General features: G+C 44.9%; 1 protein-coding gene across 1 annotated transcript in view; it reads right to left on the reverse strand.

The window, feature by feature from the left end:
* LOC122945394 (aldehyde oxidase-like) overlaps nucleotides 1–13148 on the reverse strand; it is a 186771-nt gene that overhangs the window by 56014 nt on the left and 117609 nt on the right. Inside the window, exons 24-25 of the mRNA XM_044304465.1 lie at nucleotides 6793–6879; nucleotides 5155–5346 (exon numbers count right to left, since the gene is read on the reverse strand). Coding sequence (XP_044160400.1) covers nucleotides 5155–5346; nucleotides 6793–6879 — 279 coding nt within the window. The remainder of the gene's footprint in view (nucleotides 1–5154; nucleotides 5347–6792; nucleotides 6880–13148) is intronic.

A 13148-nucleotide genomic window follows, 5' to 3' on the forward strand; every position in this document is an offset into this window, starting at 1 on the left:
GTTGTGGTTAGGTCAACAAGTCAGGAGGATGAGCAGAGTTAGGAAGTGGAAGAGGAGGTGGTGGACGATGAAGTCACTGACCCAACCTGGGAAGGTGACAAGCCGAGCAAGGACAGCAGTACAGAGGGGGAGGCATCCGCAAGACCGCAACAGGCTGCCTCAGTGGGGTGGCAAAAGGGAGAAGGCGGGCCACACCAAACATGCCCTCAACTGTTCCCTGAAGCACATCATTGTGGAAATCTCCCTTGCCAAGGGGTAGGTGTTCCGCAATCTGGCGCTTTTTTGAGGAAAGTGCGGACGACAAAAGAATTGTAATTTGCAATCTGTGTCATACAAAAATGAGCAGGGGCGTGAACACTAGCAACCTGACCACCACCAGCATGATCCGCCACATAGCATCAAAGCACTGTAATAGGTAGGCCGAACGCCTGGGTCCACAATCTGTGTCTACGGGTCACACCTCTGCCTCCTCTTCCCCTGTGTTATGTGCTGGCCAATCCCCTGTCGAAGGCACAGTCCTGGATGCCTCCCACCCTGCACCTGGACATAAGCAAGAACCATCAGCGACCATATCCACTTCCATGTCCCAGCGCAGCATACAAATGTCCTTACCCCAGGCATTTGAATGCAAGCACAAATACCCAGCCAGCCACCCACCCACAAATGCGCAACTTTCCAAATTAGTGTCCCTGGAAATGTTGCCATTTAGGCTTTTGGACATTGAGGCCTTCCGCAGCCTGATGTCAGCGGCCGTCTCTCATTATGCAATCTCCAGCCGCCACTGTTTTTCACAGTGTGCTGTGCCTGCCTTACACCAGTATGTGTCCCGTAACATCAACCGTGCCATGACCAACGCAGTTATTGTGAAGGTCTACATAACCACTGACACATGGACAAGTGCTTGTTGCCAGGGACTCTACATTTCCCTGACGGAATACTGGGTGAACGTTGTGGAGGCCGGGAGCTAGTCGTACCCTGGGATGGCACAGATGCTACTGACGCAGAGGATTGCGGGCCCTAATTCCATCAGGGTTTCCGCCACCACCTACATTAGTGGCTCCAACACCCAATTCTCCTCCCCCGCCTCCTTCTCCACTTCCACCTCCGAATTATCCGCATGCAGCACCAGTCAGCCATCAGTTGGTATCTGGAAGCAGTGCAGCCCTGCAATGGGGAAGCGTCAACAGGCCGTGCTTAAGCTGATCTGCTTAGGTGACAAACAGCACACTGCCACAGAGCTGTGGCAGGGAATAAGAGACCAGACTGAGCTGTGGCTTTTGCAAACTCAACCTAGAACAAGGTATGGTTGTGTCTAATAATGTCCGTAACTTGGTGGCAGCTTTGGAGCTCGGGAAGCTCACACACATCCTAGCCCACATCTTCAACTTAGTGGTTCAGCGGTTTCTCAAAACCTACCCCAATTTGCCTGAGCTACTGTTGAAGGTGCGCCGTGTGTGTGCCCATTTCCACAAGTCATCGACAGCTTCCGCCGGTCTGTCAACACTGCAACAGCCCTTACAATTGCCAGCTCAGACTGCTGTGCGACGTGAGCACGCGCTGGAACTCCACGTTACACATGTTGGCCAGGCTTTGTGAGCAGCAGAGGGCAGTAGTAGTGCAATACCATCTGCAACACGGTCGTTGACTTTCCAGTCAGCTTCCGCTCTTCACAAGCTAGGAGTGGGCATGGATGTCTGACCTGTTTTAAGAAACTTTGAGGAATCAACACAGATGGTGAGCGGCGATAACGCTATTGTCAGCGTCACCATCCCACTTCTGTGTCTACTCAAACGCTCGCTGCTCACAATTAAGGCCGACGCTTTGCATGTGGAAGAGGTGGAAATGGGGGAAGACATTACACAGGGTGATAGCCAGACCACCCTCAGTTCGTCTTCTCGGTGCAAATTGGATGAGGAGGAGGAGCAGGAGACGGTTGCCTCTGCTACAGAGGGTAGTACCCATGGAAGTTTAATTCCATGTGTTCAGAGTGGATAGGCAGAAGAGGAGGAAGAGGATGAGGAGATTGAGAGTCATCCTCCTGATAACACAGCAAAGTCTTGCCTGTTGGGACTCTGGCACACATGGCTGACTTTATATTAGGCTGCCTTTCCTGTGACCCACGCGTTTTATGCATTTTGGACAACACCGATTACTGGTTGTTTACCTTCTCGACCCCCGCTACAAAGAGAACTTCTCATCTCTCATTCCTGTGGTGAACAGGACAAGCAAAATGGTGCAATACCAGAAGGTCCTTGTGCAAAAATATCTCCAAATTTTTTTTCAATGGTCAGCTCATCAGCAGGCACTAGCCCATAATTTTTTTGATGCTCAGATCAGCAGCAGGCACTCGCCCCTAATGTTTTAGAGAGTCACCAGTAGGTTTCCTAACAATTCTTCCTCTAAAATCGATTTTATCTTCGGTTTTGTGCGTATTAGTGTCAGTCTGTAAAAGTGGCTTACTACTCAGACAACAATGTTCTCAGCAGCGACCTGGGAGTCCAAGATGCATCCAAACCCATGCTGTTCCCGAACCATTTCTGTGGTGTTTCCATCAATTTCTGACCTTTTCATATGAACCAGGCACCCTCCCCTCTTCAGAGCAGGGGGTGCCTGGTTTAATGCTCAGGTTCTCCCATTGACTTCCATTGTGCTCGGGTGCTTGGTAGAGCACCCGAGCATCCCAAGGTGTTCGACCCGAGCACCCGAACACCCGAGCACTTTGGTGCTCGATCAACACTAATTAGAAGCAGAGCTTGCTAAGAGCTCATTTGCTTAATGCGCTCTCCGTAAGGAGATATTGTGTATTGATTGGTGACAGAGGAGAAAGTCACTTCAAGACACTTTTTGCTGCAGCTTAACTCTTGGGAGAAGAGGATCAAGTATTAAAATTTAGAGCACCCGACCCTTCTTCCCCCCCACATCATCTGTTGGGTGAAAGTCAGGAGATTCCCATACACATTAGATTCTCGGCCGCTTCCACTGAAAACGTTGGGTTTGGCTTAACAATACTCTAATTTGTATGGCGTTCTTAAGAAGGCAGAGAGAACATAGGAATAAAGCAAAGTAAATGTCTGATGCTATCTGACTTGTTCATGACAACATTTGCTGCCCAAAACAGAATGAACCTCCATGCACAACATTACAGGTCAGTACCTTTCAAGTACATCACATTATCTCCAGGGACATACACAAAGAAGGCTTATTGATTTTACATTACAATGTCCAACCTTTAAGTGCACCATTTATTTCAGAATTTTTTTTCGCTTAAGATAACAAATATGGAAACTAATAAGATACGAAGTATACTGTTACGATTTACACAGCATGCTCCAGGAAGATCGGGAGGAAAGGGTTGGAATGGATATAACTAAACAGTGGGCACATAACATGAAGTACTCAGCAGATTCACATAAGGACGCTGGCTACAGACTTTAGAGAATTGCGGTTTGGCCAAGAGCTATCGACCCCCACTCCCATTACAGCATTGACTTGGTCAAGTGTTCATGCATTTTTAATGGAGCAGGGAGATAATGCTGGATATCTCTGAGTAAAACAAAGCATCAGACAGATTTAAAATGGGAATGTTTTCTAGACATGCTGTGTGACCTGTGCAGAGGTCAGGAGGGAGTAGATAAGCTGTGATATCATGTATTGTGAATCCTGTGTTATCTATACAAAAGTGATAATTGTCATTCTAATCCTACCTATAATGATAATGAAATGACTGCTGTACAGACAAAGAAGTGGCGCCTATTATTGGGCTTAGTGACTAGTGTGAAAAATGCAGAATTTTTTTATTTTCTTCAAATATAGATAATGACATAGAAAAATAAAAATAATATCACCAAAAATTCATGTAAAAACATGTTTTAAGCAATAAGTCATTTTCTGATGACACATTCCATTTAAAAACAACCATTTTAATTTCTTCTTTCAAGTCAGATCCTGAGCTATAAAGACATTAAAGATGACCTGTCCCCTCTCCTGACATGTTGTAGTGGTGGAGCTCCGCACACTAGGTTTGCTGGTGCCAGCGAGGACTTAGTAGTTGTAATCAGAGAAGAGAAGATTGCGGCACACAGGGGTTCTTCATTTGCAATTTATACCATTTATTAGTTTGACATCATCATATATGAATCATGATCCAGTTACATCATGCGATACTGTGGCCACTTTTGATAATCGTGCTGACCGGTCAGCATATAAATTGCAAATGAAGAACCCCTGTGTGCCACAATCTTCTCTTCTCCCCTCTCCTGACATGTCAGTTTCAGCAACTTCTTGCATTTCCCTTGTAATACCAATTCTGGAGCATCTATTCGTATGACTCTACACTATGTCATTCCTGTATTATTCCTGCTAGAAGAAGATTACAAATAAATTGCCAGCAGTCTGCAGTAAAGGTACTTCTGGGTGTTACCAATAGATGGTGTGTCTAACTCTGTCCAATCAGTGCTGCCAGTGTCAGACTCCCACCCCCTGACTGGTAACACCCATCTGTACATTTACTGCAAGCTGGGAACAAGTCGTTCATAAACTTCTGGTAGGATTAACAGAGGAATGGCACAACATAGAGTCATAAGAATAGATGCTCCAAAATTGTTATTAGATGGGGAATGCAAGAAGCTACTAAGATAGACATGTCAAGAGAGATCTTTAACAGTATTGGCTGAAAAATGACAATGTCCAGTTTCAATTTTATGTTAAACAGAAGATACCTTTGAAGGACTGGAGTACAGTGATGGCCAGTTCAGCAGTGTTCGCCAGCGAACACTTGCGGGCTGCCATCTTGACTCACAAGTCCAGCGATGCACAGGTAAGCCCTTACCTGTGCCTGTGCCGCAAGCCAGTCTGAAACAAATGCGGTCACCGGGAGCAGGCAGTTCCGAGATGAAGGCCCCCCCCGGCGGCTATTCTCGTAACTGCCTGCTCCCGTTGACCACATTTCTTTCAGACAGGCTCCCGGCACAGGTAAGGGCTTATCTGCGCATCGCCGAACTTGCGAGTCAAGATGGCAGCCTGCATGTGTTCTCTGGTGAACACTGTGAACTGGTCATCACTGCTGGACTATATACTATCTTTATAACCATTATGTCGATTCCCTAAATAGTATAAAGTAGAAAACAATATTCAGATATGTAAAGTACTATGTACCTTATGAGGAGGTAGATTGCACTTAGCTGCTACTTCATCTACCCACACTTCTGTAATCAGTGCACTCTGAGGAAATCCAAAACCTCGAAATGATGTGTTGGATGGAAGATTTGTTTTGCAAACTTTTCCTTGGCATCTCAGATTAGGAATGTGGTAGGAAGCATCTGTTTGCAGCACAGAAATCTCCATTATCTATGGCAGGAATAGATTATATTATTTAAAAGTACTTTAAATTTTATAAATATGCTTTCAATCCTATAAAGATTATATAAATATGCTAAAGATATTTGCTGAGTGTATCTAGTCTCATCCTGGCAAGGGAGATTTACACATGCAACACCATATAACAGAAAAGTATCGATGCTAAAATTTCAGCACATTGTAAAATAAAATCAATGTTAAAGTAAAAGTTAATAAATGGACCCACTAGGTATATAACACTTTCCGGATGCAACTATGAGTCTATTCTGGTGCTTGTATACCAAATACAAGTGTTATCTAGCTAATTTAAGGACTTTGGTAGGCTGGTTATATGGCAATTAAATGGCACTTGTGAGGATAGGTATCCACTGTGTGATACAGGCCTGGAGTTAGTCTGGCCTGGATGTTAGGTAGATGATGGGTGTCTGATCTGTATTAGTGTTTAGCGAACTTCTGTTTTAAGTTCGGCGTCTAAAGTTCGGCTTCCGGTTAGCGGAGAATCCCGATATGGATTCCGAATTCCGTTGTGGTCCGTGGTAGCGGAATCAATAATCGGCCATTATTGATTCCGCTACCACGGACCACAACGGTATTCGGTCCCTTATCGGGATTCTCAGCTAACTGGAAGCCGAACTTTAGACGCCGAACTTAAAACAGAAGTTCGCTCAACACTAATCTGTATTCTTTTACCTGCAGCAGGGTCTGGTGGTCACTCTGCTGACTTTGTACTTTGTAGGAGAACTAGCTGAGCTCCCTTGTGTCTGGGCTTAAACTCCCCCTTTTGGCAGGAAATAGAAATAGACCACTCCTACCAAGAGGGGAGGGACAGGGTGGTTAACCCTGTTCCTGCCAAACATACCTCCTGTGCTGGTGTACTAGGCATAAAAATAATATAATACATGAAATTAACTGGATATAACAAACAATTGTAGACACCCCTAGGTCTGGAGTACTGCACATGTTATAGCTGTTCTGGTGATGGACTATGAATGATGATGATGGACACTATATATCATGATAGACACTACAAAAATGCTATCACATATCATAATGCATGGCTCCTGTTGTGATTATCTGCAGTTATCAGCCAGTTCCCAGAGTCCTGAATAAGGTCTCATGCACACAACCTTAAATGTTTTGCAGTCTGTAAATCTTGGATCTACAAAACACAGATCCCGGCCGAGTGCATGCCACCATTTATTTTTTTACTTCTGTAGAAATGTCCTATGCTATGCAAAACGGACAAGTATAGGGCATGTTTTATTTTATTTGCAGGGCCGCAGAAAGGACGTGTGGATGCGGACAGCACACGGTATGCTATCCGCATCTCTTGCAGCCCCATTGAAATGAATGCGGATTGGATGCGGACAGAAACTATGGTTGTGTGCATAAGCCCTAATTATGAGAGCAGACTGGAAAGATACTTGTAAGACTTACAAACACAGATTCTATCCCAGAATATCCGCCATTACTGTATAAGTTGATATCCGCTGCCACAATTCTGCCATCTTTCATGTAACCGACCTAAAAACAAAAAAAAGCATATACTTTAGTTAAGTATGTCTACATATTTTTTTTAATAAGTAATGAATAGAGTTGAGCGAACCCGAACTATAAAGTTTGGGTTTGTACTGAACTTTAGGGTTTTTGCCCCCCCGGACCCAAACATTTACGTAAAAGTTCGGGTTCGGTGTTTGGCGATTTTTATGGCGCTTTTTGAAAGGCTGCAAAGCAGCCAATCCACAAGCATCATACTACTTGCCCCAAAAGGCCATCACAGCCATGCCTACTATTGGCATGGCTGTGATTGGCCAACTGCAGCTTGTGACCCAGCCTCTATTTAAGCTGGAGTCACTTAGCGCCGCCCGTCACTATGCTCAGATTAGTGTAGGGAGAGGCTGCAGCTGCTGTGAGGGAGAGATCAGGGAGAAATCTTATCAAGAACTGGTTTATGTACTCAGCGATCTACAGAAAAAGTGTTTTGTAGGTGCAGTGCACAATTTTTTTAAGCCTGCCCTGAGCCAACTACTGCTGAAAACAAACTTTTTTTTCTTCAGTTAGTCAATATCAATACATGATCGGCAGCAATTTTATGCAACAATAGTGCACCAGCATAGGCTATCTGCAAGTCCAGAAATACAGCTTTGGCATACTGGGGTGAAAAAACCCTCTAATATACTGCACATCTGGGATTAGACAAGCATAAGTGACGGTCACATTTAGTACAGAAATACAGCTTTTTGGTTAGGGTGAAAAAACCCTCTAATATACTGCACATCTGGGATTACACGTGCATAAGTGACTGTCACATTTAGGCCATAAATACGGCTTTGGCATACTGGGGTGAAAAAAGCCTCTGATATACTGCACATCTAGAATTAGACGTGTATAAGTGACTGTCACATGTAGGCCATAAATACGGCTTTGGCATACTGGGGTAAAAAAGCCTCTCATATACTGCACATCTGGGATTACACATGCATAAGTCACTGTCACATTTAGGACAGAAATACAGCTTTTTGGCTAGGGTGAAAAAACCCTCTAATATACTGCACATCTGGGATTACACGTGCATAAGTCACTGTCACATTTAGGACAGAAATACAGCTTTTTGGTTAGGGTGAAAAAACCCTCTAATATATTGCACATCTGGGATTACATGTGCATAAGTGACTGTCACATTTAGGACAGAAATACAGCTTTTTGGTTAGAGTGAAAAACCCTCTAATATACTGCACATCTGTGATTACACATGCATAAGTCAATGTCACATTTAGGACAGAAATACAGCTTTTTGGTTAGGGTGAAAAAACCCTCTAATATACTGCACATCTGGTATTAGACAAGCATAAGTGACTGTCACATTTTGGCCATAAATATGGCTTTTTGGTCACTGGGGTGAAAAAAGCCTATAATATATTGCACATCTGGGATTACACATGCATAAATCACTGTCACATTTAGGACAGAAATACGGCTTTGGCATAATGGGGTGAAAAAAGCCTCTCATATACTGCATATCTGAGATTACACATGCATAAGTGACTGTCACATTTAGGACAGAAATACAGCTTTTTGGTTACTGGGGTGAAAAAACCCTCTAATATACTGCACATCTGGGATTACACGTGCATAAGTCACTTTCACATTTAGGACAGAAATACAGCTTTTTGGTTAGGGTGAAAAAGCCCTCTAATATACTGCACATCTGGGATTACACATACATAAGTCACTGTCACATTTAGGACAGAAATACGGCTTTGGCATACTGGGGTGAAAAAACCCTCTAATATACTGCATATCTGGGATTACACATGCATAAGTCACTGTCACAGTTAGGACAGAAATACAGCTTTTTGGTTAGGGTGAAAAAACCCTCTAATATACTGCACATCTGGGATTCGACGTGCATAAGTGACTGTCACATTTAGGCCATAAATATGGCTTTGGCATACTGGGGTGAAAAAAGCCTCTCATATACTGCACATCTAGGATTAGACGTACATAAGTGACTGTAACATTTAGGCCAGAAATACAGCTTTTTGGTCACTGGGGTGAAAAAACCCTCTGATATACTGCACATCTGGGATAAGATGTGCATAAGTGAGTGTCACATTTAGGCAACAAATACCGCTGTCATATAGAGTAAAATAAATAAATAATTGAGTGCAATACCCTACATCAGGGTTTATATTGGCGGTTAATTATTTTTAACATACTTAACCACTTTTTACTTTGCTTTGTTAACACTAACTATGAGGCAAACATCTAATAAGGGACGCGGTCGTGGTCGTGTTGGTGGTGTTGGTGGAGCCTCTGGTGCAGGGAGAGGACGTGGCCGTTCTGCCACAGCTACACGTCCTACTGAACCTACTACCTCAGTAGCCGCCAGAACCTACTACCTCCCAGTAGCCGCCAGAATCTACAGCGATATTTGTTCGGGCCTAATGCTGTTCTAAGGATGGTAAGGCCTGAGCAAGTACAGGCACTAGTCAATTGGGTGGCCGACAGTGGATCCAGCACGTTCACATTATCTCCCACCCAGTCTTCTGCAGAAAGCGCACAGGTGGCGCCTGAAACCCATGCCCATCAGTCTGTCACATCACCCCCGTGCATATCGGGGAACCTGTCTGAGCATCAAGTCATGCAGCAGTCTCTTATGCTGTTTGAAGACTCTGCTGGCAGGGTTTTCTAAGGGTATCCACCTAGCCCTTCCCCAGGGGTAGAAGACATAAAATGCACTGACGCACAACCACTTATGTTTCCTGATGAGGACATGGGAATACCATCTCAGCATGTCTCTGATGATGATAAAACACAGGTGCAAACTGCTGCATCTTTCTGTAGCGTGCAGACCGAAAAGGAGGTCAGGGAGGAAGACTGGGTGGAAGACGATGCAGTGTCACAACCAGACAGCTGAGAAGCTCTTACAGAAGCCTTTCAGAACCTCCTCCTTGAGTTCTCTTTGTTGTGCTGTTCAGTTCCTCATCTCGTTGGCCTCTCTCAGCTGTCATGTGGTTGGACTGATTGCTTCGGGCTACTGGGCGGCTTATACTACTTCCTGGAGTGTGTGTGCATGCTGATCTTGTTTTCCAGTCTGCTACAAAGTTAAGTGCTGAACATTTATCTGTTATTTTCTGTTTGCTGGATCCCAGGTGACCCTGACTCCCTCCGTGTCTGGTGTAGGGAACCGGTGGTCGTGTCCCCTCACTATTGTAGGGTGTTCAGGGGTTATATAGTCGAGGTACGTGGATATGCAACCATCCACCTCTGGGATCTTTGCATAGGCTGAGCAGCCAGGGAAAGTCTCAGGTCTTGTGCAGGGGTCTCCCTTTTGGTTCCTTAGCTTTGGATCCACTCAGTCATATATGCATGTTGCTTTGTCTTGTTTCCTGTACACTGTCCGTGACATTATAAGCCGCCAAAACCGTCTCAAGCATGGATCCGGTTTCACTTTTGGCTGAACGCTTCCAGGGTCTTTCATTGGAGGTAGCTGATCTCCGTAAGACTTTTTCTTAGCTTCAAGTGACCGGTTCAGCTTGCGTTCATGGAGTTTGTTCTGAGCCTAAGATCTCGCTCCCGGATACGTTCTCCGGGGGTAGTGAGAATTTTGTGCGTTTTAGAGAGGCTTGCAAACTCCATTTTCGCCTTCTTCCCCATTCCTCTGGTGATGAGGAACGGAGGGTGGGGATCATTATATCGCTGCTCAGGGGTAACGCTCAGTCTTGGGCATTTCGCTGCCGGAGGTGGCACGGCCTCTCCGTTCAGTGGATGAATTCTTTTTAGCCCTGGGTCAGATATATGATGATCCGGATCGTATTGCTCTGGCTGAGTCTAGACTACGTCTATTATGCCAGGGTAAACAATCCGCAGAAATATACTGCTCAGAATTTCGGAGATGGGCAGCTGATACTGGTTGGAATCATGCTGCACTCCGAAGTCAATTTTGCCATGGTCTTTCAGAGGGATTGAAAGATGCATTTGCCTTTCATGAGAGGCCTATTTCTTTGGACTCTGCTATGTCTCAGGCCGTTCGTATTGACAGGCGTCTTAGAGAGAGAGGAGAGATGTCCCCTTCCTGTCATACTCAGTCCCAGGACAGTGCAGCGGTCTCATTCTGTGCGCAGGGGTCTCGGTCGCTGTCAGCCCCTTCTGAGCAGGAGTCCATGCAGCTGGGGTTGATTGCTTCTGACAATAGAAGATTCAGCTCGCATGGGAGGGTTTGTTTTTGTTGTGGAGGTATAAATCATTTGGCAAATATTTATCCCTCTAGGAGATTCAGGCAGTTTTCTGGGAGTAATAAAGAAACAAACAGGAAAAAATCTTTGAAAAATGTTCCGTCTGTTACTATTGGCAGGGTTGAGGTGGAAATTGAAGGTTTTCCGTTTGCTTGTAGTTCCCGTTTTGTCCTGCCGGCTAGGGTGGCGCTAGAGAGCAAGAACAATTTTTGTGAGATTTTTGTGGATAGTGGAGCAGCGGTCAATCTCATTGATAATCAATTTGCAATAACTCATGGTTTCCAGGTGCGCACTTTGGGAAAGGATATTCCTGTTTTTGCTATTGATTCCGCTCCACTTTCTCAGAAATCATTAAAGGGCATAGTTCACAATATCCGTTTAATTGTGATTGATGCTCATGCTGAGGATGTGTCATGTTTCGTCCTTAGCAGTTTGCCTACTCCTCTAGTGTTGGGGCTACCCTGGCTCACTAAACATAACCCCGCCATTGATTGGCAAGCGAGGCAAATAAATGGTTGGAGTGACTTTTGCAGAGAGAATTGCCTCACGACATCTGTTTCTGAGGTTGCTACTAAGACTGTGCCATCTTTTCTCTCTGAATTTTCGGATGTCTTCTCTGAGAGTGGAGTTCAGTATTTGCCCCCGCACAGGGAGTACGATTGCCCTATTAATCTCATCCCAGGCGCCAAACTGCCTAAATCTCGTTTATACAATCTTTCCCAACCTGAGAGGATCGCTATGCGTGCTTATATCTCTGAGAGTCTGAGAAAAGGACACATACGACCCTCGAAGTCACCTGTTGCCGCTGGTTTTTTCTTTGTTAAGAAAAAAGATGGTTCTTTAAGACCTTGTTCTGGATTTCAGGGAGCTGAACAGTATCACTATTCGTGACCCTTATCCGCTTCCTCTGATAGCGGACCTGTTTAACCAGGTTGTTGGGGCTAAAGTCTTTTCCAAATTAGATCTAAGAGGGGCATACAACCTGGTCAGGGTCAGAGAAGGAGACGAATGGAAGACGGCCTTCAATACCCCTGAGGGCCATTTTGAGAACTTGGTTATGCCTTTTGTTTTGATGAATGCCCCAGCCGTTTTTCAGCATTTCGTGAACAGCATTTTTTATCATTTGATGGGAAAATTTGTATTAGTGTATTTGGATGACATTTTGATTTTTTTCTCCTGATTTCAAAACTCATAAGGAACATTTACGTCAGGTCTTGCTCATCCTGCGGGAGAATAAATTATATGCAAAACTGGAAAAATGTGTGTTTGCGGTTCCAGAAATTCAATTTCTGGGGTTTCTTCTCTCCGCTTCTGGTTTTCGCATGGACCCCGAGAAGGTCCGCGCTGTGCTTGAGTGGGAGCTTCCTGAGAATCAGAAGGCGCTGATGCGTTTTTTGGGCTTTGCCAATTATTACAGGAAGTTTATTTTGAATTATTCCTCTATTGTTAAACCACTCACTGATATGACCAGAAAGGGGGTAGATTTTTCTTCTTGGTCAGTAGAGGCGCGCAAGGCTTTTTCTAATATCAAGGAGAGTTTTGCTTCCGCTCCCATCTTGGTGCAACCTGATATTTCTTTACCCTTCATAGTTGAGGTTGATGCTTCTGTGGTGGGTGTGGGGGCGTTCTTGTCTCAAGGTTCCTCTCCTGCCAAATGGCGACCGTGTGCCTTTTTCTCGAAAAAACTCTCCTCCGCAGAGAGAAATTACGATGTGGGAGATAGGGAATTGTTGGCCATCAAGTTGGCTTTTGAGGAATGGCGCCATTGGCTAGAGGGAGCCAGACACCCTATTACCGTATTTACTGACCATAAAAATCTGGCCTACTTGGAGTCAGCCAAGCGTCTGAACCCGAGACAGGCCAGATGGTCTTTGTTCTTTTCTAGGTTTAATTTTGTTGTCACGTTCCGCCCTGGAGTTAAGAATGTGAAGGCAGATGCCCTGTCACGTTGTTTTCCGGGAGGCGGGAATTTTGAAGACCCGGGTCCCATTTTGGCTGAAGGTGTGGTGGTCTCTGCTCTTTTTTCTGAATTGGAGGCAGAGGTCCAGGCAGCCC

This window comes from Bufo gargarizans, chromosome 8 (genome assembly GCF_014858855.1).
Source record: "Bufo gargarizans isolate SCDJY-AF-19 chromosome 8, ASM1485885v1, whole genome shotgun sequence".
NCBI lineage: Eukaryota > Metazoa > Chordata > Amphibia > Anura > Bufonidae > Bufo > Bufo gargarizans.